Genomic DNA, 8,685 nt, shown 5'->3' with positions numbered 1-8,685 from the left:
TCTTCAGTTCTATCTGTCCTACAATGTATATAGGGCCTACCTTGTTTATACATGTTTGCATCTAGTATGGTGTGACATTAAAGAATCTGCTATCTTTGCTTCATCATTAACTACAGTTTTAATCTCTACAATGAAAAAAGTGAATTTCCTACAGTTTGATTTTTCATTTGCATTTCCGGATTCAAGAATTTCACATGTATCATCGGCCGAAAGATACATGCACTGCAGGTTGGGGGGAAAATACAATGGTATACGTGCTGGGAAAAAAAAATATGTATGAGAATAAGCATTAGCAAGTTGTAGCATTATTTCACAAGTTATCATATTTTTAGAGAGCACATTACATGGTCTCTGTCAGAACGCACTAATAATACTTGCTGAGTTTTCCATCAACAAACTTGCAATGATGTTGGCAGAAACCCATAACACACTTTCATGTTTGTTGTTGTTTTTTTAATACTTTGCTATCCACCGTCTGAAAATCCCACAGGCAACCTTCCCTCTGATATCCATTCCTTTGTTTCCCCTCTTCTGCTGTGGTGGATTCCACGGGACTGTGTAATGGTGGACTATATGGCATTTTCCATTCCGCCTGAGGGGGGGAGCAGATATAAAAATCATGCAGGTGCAACACCAAGGAGTTCATCTAGCTCACTTTCACACCATTGCTCAAGGTTTCTCCCTCCGTGTTACCGGAGGTGCTGCTCTCCCCTGTAGCTAGCACTCCATTGCAATTGGTATCGCACTTTTCACTGCTTTGGCACGCATTGCTGGACTCTCCCGCTGGTGACGGGGGAGACTCCTCCTCTACCGCCTCGTCAAACGTCCGGGGAGTTCTGTCGGGGATTTGGTCCGTTGGCTCGGGGGAGCTGGCCCAGCTCATAAAGTCTTCAAAGAAATCGTCGTCGTCCGCCGACATCTCTCGACGGTGCATCTCGGGAGAGGAGGGCAGCGATACGGACAGCCTCCTCTTGACCGGCTTCTGAAAGATTTCAGTGAACTCCATCGGTCCGAAGAGAGTGGACAACACCTGTTCGATGTTGATGGACATGTCCGGCGAGAGCTGCTTCAGATGTTCCCGCCCCGAGTTCACAAATTTCGTCCGGCCGCCCAGGAGCAGCGACGTGTTGAATGGATTCGTGCGGCTCCCCTGCCGGGACAGTCTGCGGTCCCGTGAGCCCCGGTCCGAGTTGCTGCGCACCAGTCGGTGAGACGTCGGTGATGTGGGCGGGGCAGGGGTGGGGGTGTTGGGCACGTTCAGGTAAACCGTGTGCCGACGAGACCTGGGCTGAAACGTACCTGGCAATGAAACAAGACAAAAGCATCACATCATTTGCACACTCACGAGTTGTCACATCACACTTCTTCATTCACAAAATGTTTACTCTATTCTCAGTTGGTTTGTATTCTGCATCTAAAAGATAGATAATTTTTCTCACTGCAAATATGTTTTTCCCAGAAATGCAGATTACTCTCAAAAGGAGAACTTGCTTTGGCGATTTATTTCTAAATTTGACTTGTCAATAAATTGTCAGATGAACACCAGCTCTAGGACAGAAATGACAATATGATATTCGAAACCTCAATCACAGGAACCAGCAGGTAAGGCAGAGCTTACGTTTTGATATAAAAGCAAGAATCAACTATATCGGAATGCGACAAGGTTACCAACTTCTGCAGATTGAAAAGCATTCCAATGCACACTTAGAAACATATTACAAAGGAAAAAGAGAGAAAGAGAGAGAGAGAGAGAGAGAGAAAATGTCGGTGAAAAAAATTGGGGGATATGAGATACAAGGCAAGCTACTATGAAACTTCAAAAAACAAAAATTTTTCCCTTCATATGCATATTTCCCCTTTTGGATGAAGAAGAAATACTGAAAATAATAAAAATTACACTAGTTTGCTGTTCTGATGTCAGCCTTATAAAAGACAGCAGAGATAAACATTTGGACAATCGTTCATGTACAAATACATGCTGCATTATACTGCATACCACATACAATTTACCACATCTTTATTATTGAGAATTTTCGAGTTGGCTAATATTTGTGGAATGCATATGAGACAACATTGCCACCTGTAACAAGAATGAATTGTTTTTCACCTCCAAGGTGGGACATTGCTAACTTTCCTCTTGAAAGGGATACTATTTTCTTTTCGACCCATCAATCTGGTCCCTAACTGCGAATTCAAACACCTGTGAAACTGTCTTAACAAGTAAGACCAGATTCGCAACATTCGTAACAATGAACTGATATCTCGACTTGTCCAACAAATGAGCATTCGCTCTCCTGTTCATTAATTCTAGCTTACACCCTCTGCAAATGAACCCTCATGACTATATAGGTGGAATGATCCTGGACTCTACAAGCCAAGCCTTGAAGGGCACAGGACTGTGTGTGGAATGGAGGTCCCATGCTTGACGTGGTCATACATTGTAGCTCCTGCCACCAGTACCACTTCTCACAAGCCGAGAGGGTAGAGTGGAAACCAGGTCGAGCAGTCTCACGCATCTTCAAGGAATCAGGTGGGTGGTCCCCCACCCCTTTCCTTGACCCAAGGTGGCTTGCAACACGCTTAACCCATTCCTTATGGCAACCTGGTATACCAGGTTCCCGTGGCATCAACCGACATACGGGAACCTGGTATACCAGGTTTCCTAAATGTAGACAAGAATGCCTGCATTCATGGCCTAAATTCATGTTTTTTGTGATATGCTTCCCAGAAAAATGGCTTTGATAAGAGATTGCAGTTTCTTTTATCAATATCTCTTTTCTTTCTGTATGAAAACTGCATGTATCGCAGTATTATTTGCCTTTTTTCCAATGTAATGTGCGTTTTGTTTTGCTATAAAATTTGTATGAAGATGTACACAGCAATCAAGGCTGAGGTCAGTAGATTTTTACTTTCCCTGACCCCATTCAGGTGCCTCTTTGTGTATACACAAAAGAGTTTGTGAGTCCATCAGCGCACGCTCAATTCAAACCTCGCACCCGATAGATATTTTCATTGTTCGATGGCACATGCAGTTGACCTTGCAAAGGGGACACATGTAGCGCTTGACTGCCTTTGCACAGGTGGATTATCAACCTGTCTAGTCTCTGTCCATCTGTAATAATCTTGTTTTGTGGCATTGAAGGCTCTCAGAGAATTGCAGGAGGAACGGGGTTAAACAATCATGCAGGTTTACTGCCCAATACAAATGAGAAGAGTACATCTATGTATAATCATCTACTGTGAACAATTTTGAGATGGTTTCGTTTTCTAGCACCGTTAAGATCTCGTCCAACAGAGAAGCTGTCACATTTGTTTGTCACAGTGTACATACATCAGTAAGGTTATGCATCGACCAACCGATACCAGCAAAGTGGGAGGACTGGCATCGCCATGGCAACGGGAAGACCGTACCTTTGTCTCTCTCCTGACGGCCAAGCTTGATCTTGATGTGCTGCAGCTGGAACTCCACATCGACGAAGCCAGGTCTGCTGGATGGATTCATCTATAGCCACATGAAAAAAAAAGAAAAACATTTATTTGGAGTCTGTACATTATCAGCAAAATTACAAGAGAACATCAACAACAAAAGCGACACAAAACAAAACAAAGCACAATTTCTGCTTAAACCCTGCAAAAGTAGTTCAAAATCAGAACAATAAGTTTCTGGAGGGGAAAAATGTTGTCACTGCTATTTTTCAGTCATGTAATCCAATGCAGTATAGGGTTATGCATTATTACAGGAAACCAAAACCCAATGAGAAATGTGGATTGAGTGAATGCGGCAACATTAGTAGAACACATCAGTGAAAGTTTGAGGAAAATCGGACAATCGATGCAAAAGTCATGAATTTTTAAAGTTCTGGTGTTGGAACCACTAGATGAGGAGACTACTAGAGGTTATGATGTCATGTGTGGACAACAATATGAAGAAAATATAAAAGGAATTCCACAAAAATTCACTTTTCTAGCATAAAGAAAGAGCACTTGACTAACCGCTTTCAGAAAGCAGGGGGAATAATTGCTACCCTCAACATATGTCAGTATCAAGTTGATGGAATGTGTAATTTCATGAAAAATGAATTTTTGTGGAATCCCCTTTATATTTTCTTTATATTGTTGTCCACACATGATGCAAAATTTAAACATTTCATAAGTTCCTTATTTTTCATTCGATTTCAGTCAAATTTTTACCACTGAATTCGTAAGATTTTACTAATTTTTTATCAGACTAAATTGTTTATGGACTGGATTTTCCCTTTAATTTCCTCCTTGTACGTGCTCAAAACTTTCACATTTAACGTATTTTCATTTCTCTACTTTGCAAGAAATGATGTCCATATTGAGGGTATTTATGAATTCCCTTTGAGTATAGGAAAAACAAGAAATGTCAATGGTAAGCATATACCTTCAATAAAGGGTATTACTCTCAAAACACTTTTCCAGAACATTTGCTATTGAGAGGCAATGAATTCACATGATTGGCAAATAATCAGTATCTGGTTATATACCACTTTTCATGACAATACTTTGAGTCATTTTCAAAATTGGAATAAAAATAGTGAAATTTTAGCATTTCTTCTTGACCTTAACCCAATGACTAACCCGTATCTTTTTTTTTTAAAGCATGCATGCATTTTGCCATTCCAGAAGGATGGCAAACGGACACCCCAAAAACATAATGCCTCAAGCGACGCTTTGTGGCAGAGGCATTAAAGGGATGGTATAGTTTTGGTCGAGATGAGGGATTCGTATCTTAACTTTTGGGGAGATTATTAGAAACCATATATGAAATATATTATAAGAGATTACAATTCTAGGAGGTATTCAAAGTTCATTTGATGAAAATTGGTTTTGAAATGGCTTAAGATATTCAAAAGCTAAAACAAAGTGGTCCTAAAAAATGGTGGGCCACCTTCTATTGGGACCTCTTTGTTTCTGGATATCTCAGCCATTTCAAAACAAGATTTTCATCACACAAACTTTGAATTTCTTATAGAATTGTATGCTCTTTAATAATTCATATCTCATTATCTCACAAAAAAGTTGGAATACTGAAGCCCCATCTCAACCAAAACTATACCATCCCTTTAAATGAAAAAGAATGATAACACTCACATTGCAGCAGAGAAACGCTAGCTCCTTCAGAGGCTCAGGACAGTTCCCGGCAAGAGCTTGGAATGCCTTCTCATCGAGACCGAAGTCCTACAAAAGACAAACACAAATACAAATTTCTTAAAGTAAACAAACACACAGTTGGTAAAGAAAACAAACATGCAGTTGGTAAAGTAAACAAATCACTCCCTTTAAAGCTCCTATACAATATATGGATGCCGTTCTGTGCAAGATATGAATTTGGCACTGACTCACGCTGAGAATACCTTGATCTTTTGGACTACATGTAGTTCATCCCATGACACCTGTATACACTGTATGTGTGAATTTTGTGTGCCTTGGGTGTGGGACACAAAGCATGGTATAGAAACCTATGAAATGATGAATTCTAGTAATATACATACATGTATATATATAATGTCTGAAAAAAATGCAAATCCCATGATCTTTGCATTCATAATTGTGAGATTGATAACATGTGCAACTGCCGAAGACACGAATGTACATGTATTCTCAAATGGAGCAACACTGCTATGTTGATGCATAGTCGCAACAATGCAACATTCACACGGAATATTGGGTGGGAAACTTCATTCTCATAATCCATTATAAAGGAGCAATTGTTTGTTTGTTTGTTTGTTTGTTTGTTTGTTTGTTTGTTTGTTTGTTTGTTTGTTTGTTGTCTTTTTATGGGGGAGGGGGGAGTGTTGACTCACATGCACTCATATTCTATAATGATCTCTGGCTAAATTGATACAAAACTATACAACTTTCAAAGTGTAGTTTTCTTTTTGGTCACTAAAACTCCCAAAGGTGAACTCATCTATAGGTCTGAGGCAACTGAAAGATGTTACCAAACTTTGAAAGTAAAAACAACATTTTGTATATATTAAAATTCAATCAATCTTTTAATTCCTATGGGGAAGCAAATGACATACAGATCCAGACTTCCATCAACCAATGAAATTTTATGGGTCCTATAGGTAACCTTGCGAAACAGTATGGACTTTACACTCTTGACTACAGCAAATCATATGTTTTGGATTTTTTGTTTTGATGTTAATGAAATTCAGCATCAAGTGAGGAAGGCTAACTACTTCCTAGGGCCATATCCTGAGAACAAACGACAAAGAGGCACGAAAAACAAAATATTGAAAAGAGATTAACTCTGACGACGAGTGCGAAATGAATGGCGATGGGCCATGAAGCTGATTATCACAGAGTAGGCAATCAGTGGCACTCATATTTTTTTTTTAGTTCATGTGAAAGAGAAAACATCACAACAGATGAGCAAAGGTATGGTTTAAAGGAGAAGAGTGCATGAGAGAGAAAGTTCATGGGAAAATTGCTGACACATCATATTCTGGCAGAGGAAAAAAAAGCATGGTGCCAATCCCATACACCTTGCTGTGTGCTGCTGCTCTTAGATAACATTGCCTGTGACATTATTTTAAAAATTGGGTGTAGTGAATACCTCTCAGAAGGGCCTATTATCACTCCATCTTCAAGGGGGGGGGGGGGGGCGATCTGGGAGGAGTACAAAGGTCAGCTGCACTTTGATCACAAACGGCAACCTTTCCGAACATGACAGGCACGGAGCCCCTGACTGTGACAACACCAGCATCACTGTGTGATCTCTCCCTTTAATGTGATGCCAGAATGCCTTCCTTTCTTGTATTTGATTTATGAGACATTTATTTGTCTATGTTATCCTAAAGATGGCACGCTATACAATGTACCTCTGAAATACAGCCAAGTTTCATGTCTTCTACCAAGGCTGGAGAATGACTCTACATATTTTATTTTTTTTTTTTCAGGGCATCCTGTTAAAGATTAAATCTAGAGCTAACGAAAACTTCAAACGTGGGTGTCGGATTAACGGGAGGCTTGAGGGTAGGGAAGTTGGGTGCTGTGGAGAAGACCGAAAACAAACTTCCGAATGAGGGGACGGGTGGATAAGTGATTGGTACCCCGCCTCCATCCCCGTCCTAGCGATCGGATTTACCTATCGTGGTAACCTTATGTGGGGGCAGGTCTACATCTCATGTAGAATTATCTGGATAGCAGGTAATCATCACACACTGCCGCACCAGCCAAACACTGCTTAGAGGGGAAACAAGTGTGTGTTTTACATGCCATCCAGCTGAGGTGTAAGGCAAGTACTGATAACAAATGAAGATTGACACCACAGAGGTGTGTCCGTAATGCATCCTATCGAGGGCTGGTTAACATGACGAGAGACACGTAGCAGGTTGGGCAAAGCTTTGCATTCTTTAGTGGTCCATGTTGGTGAATCTTCTTGCATAATTAAAGGGGAGTTTTATACCCCAAATGTACATGTACGTAGATTGGGTGAATGCAACAATACTAGAAGAACACATCAGTGAAGTTTGAGGGAAATGAGGCAATCCATCCTAAAGTTACAAATTTTTAAAGTTTTGGTGCTGCCACTGCTGGATGAGAAAACTGCAAAAGTTTGTGACATCACAGCAGAATAAAACAATAAGGAAAATACAAAGAGAATTCAACATAATTCTATTTTTCAAGCGATATGACGGAGCAATTGACTAACCTCTTTCAGAAAGCAGGGGAAATGATATAACTTTTTTAACATTTGCCAGTCATAGTCAATTTGCCAAGTCAAAGGAATGTGTCCTTTTCACGAAAAATAAAGTTTTGTGTAATTCTTGTTATACTTTCTTTATATATTATTGTCCTGCAATGACGTCACAAACTCTTGTAGTCTTCTCATTCAGCAATGGTGGCACTGAGATCTCAAAAATTCACAACTTCCGAACAGATCATCAGATTTTCTTTTGGGAAACTTTCCCTTTAAGACAGTTGGTTCATAAAAGACTTATGTGCCCACAAACAATGCATAATCTAATCATATGGAAATTGTGACTGCAAAACATGAATGTATATGAATAATATAGTATTTCTAATATCTGATATTGTACATTGCATCACACCACCTCCTTCCTCTAGAAAAAAAAAAGTGGAAAAAAAACACAAAATATTTCATACTAACTAACTATTCTAAGTGACAGACTTCTGGGGACAAACAGAACTATCCCTTTTCATCATGGACCTCCCTGCACTATTCTAGCTGGTTCACATTTTCCACTCAACAAGTGTGCAGTGGACTTCAATGCCTTTTAAGAGGAAGCTTATATTTGGCAACTTCACAAACAAATCACAGAGAGCTACACCCTCCCCTCCCCTCCCCTCATTTCCCTCTGCCTCAATCCTTGCTGGTACTATTTCCTCCTTCCACTTCATCAAGCTAGCAGAAAAAAAAAAATAAAGACAAAATAACATATTTCAAACAAGATAGAGGGAAAAAAAAGGTTAGGTAAGGAGGAACTCAGATGAAATTTCAGACACTGTGGCGCTACAGCTTCCTGACAACAAGGTCTCCGGTACAGAAGACGGAGCGATAGCACTGGCCCAGATGCCTTTTTAGAGGGGAATTCTGTACACCCACAGTGAGAAGCGTGCTTTTGATGCTATGCCAAAATTTGAGTGACTATTCTCTTCTGCTTTCTTTTTTTCACTTCTTGTTTAAGTTAT

At 40.0% G+C, this 8,685-nt stretch overlaps 1 protein-coding gene across 1 annotated transcript in view; it reads right to left on the bottom strand.

Annotated features, from left to right (window-relative positions):
* Window positions 1-218: 218 nt before the first annotated feature.
* LOC139719242 (dual specificity testis-specific protein kinase 2-like) overlaps window positions 219-8,685 on the bottom strand; it is a 90,928-nt gene continuing 82,461 nt past the window's right edge. Inside the window, exons 9-11 of the mRNA XM_071630671.1 lie at window positions 5,116-5,202; window positions 3,412-3,502; window positions 219-1,299 (exon numbers count right to left, since the gene is read on the bottom strand). Coding sequence (XP_071486772.1) covers window positions 647-1,299; window positions 3,412-3,502; window positions 5,116-5,202 — 831 coding nt within the window. The 3' untranslated portion in view covers window positions 219-646. The remainder of the gene's footprint in view (window positions 1,300-3,411; window positions 3,503-5,115; window positions 5,203-8,685) is intronic.

This window comes from Diadema antillarum, unplaced genomic scaffold, assembly GCF_040938485.1.
Source record: "Diadema antillarum isolate AM-2024a unplaced genomic scaffold, OU_Dant_1.0 scf00000107, whole genome shotgun sequence".
NCBI lineage: Eukaryota > Metazoa > Echinodermata > Echinoidea > Diadematoida > Diadematidae > Diadema > Diadema antillarum.
The sequence above is the reverse complement of the archived record's forward strand: the minus strand, read 5'-3'. Positions and strand labels throughout refer to the sequence as shown.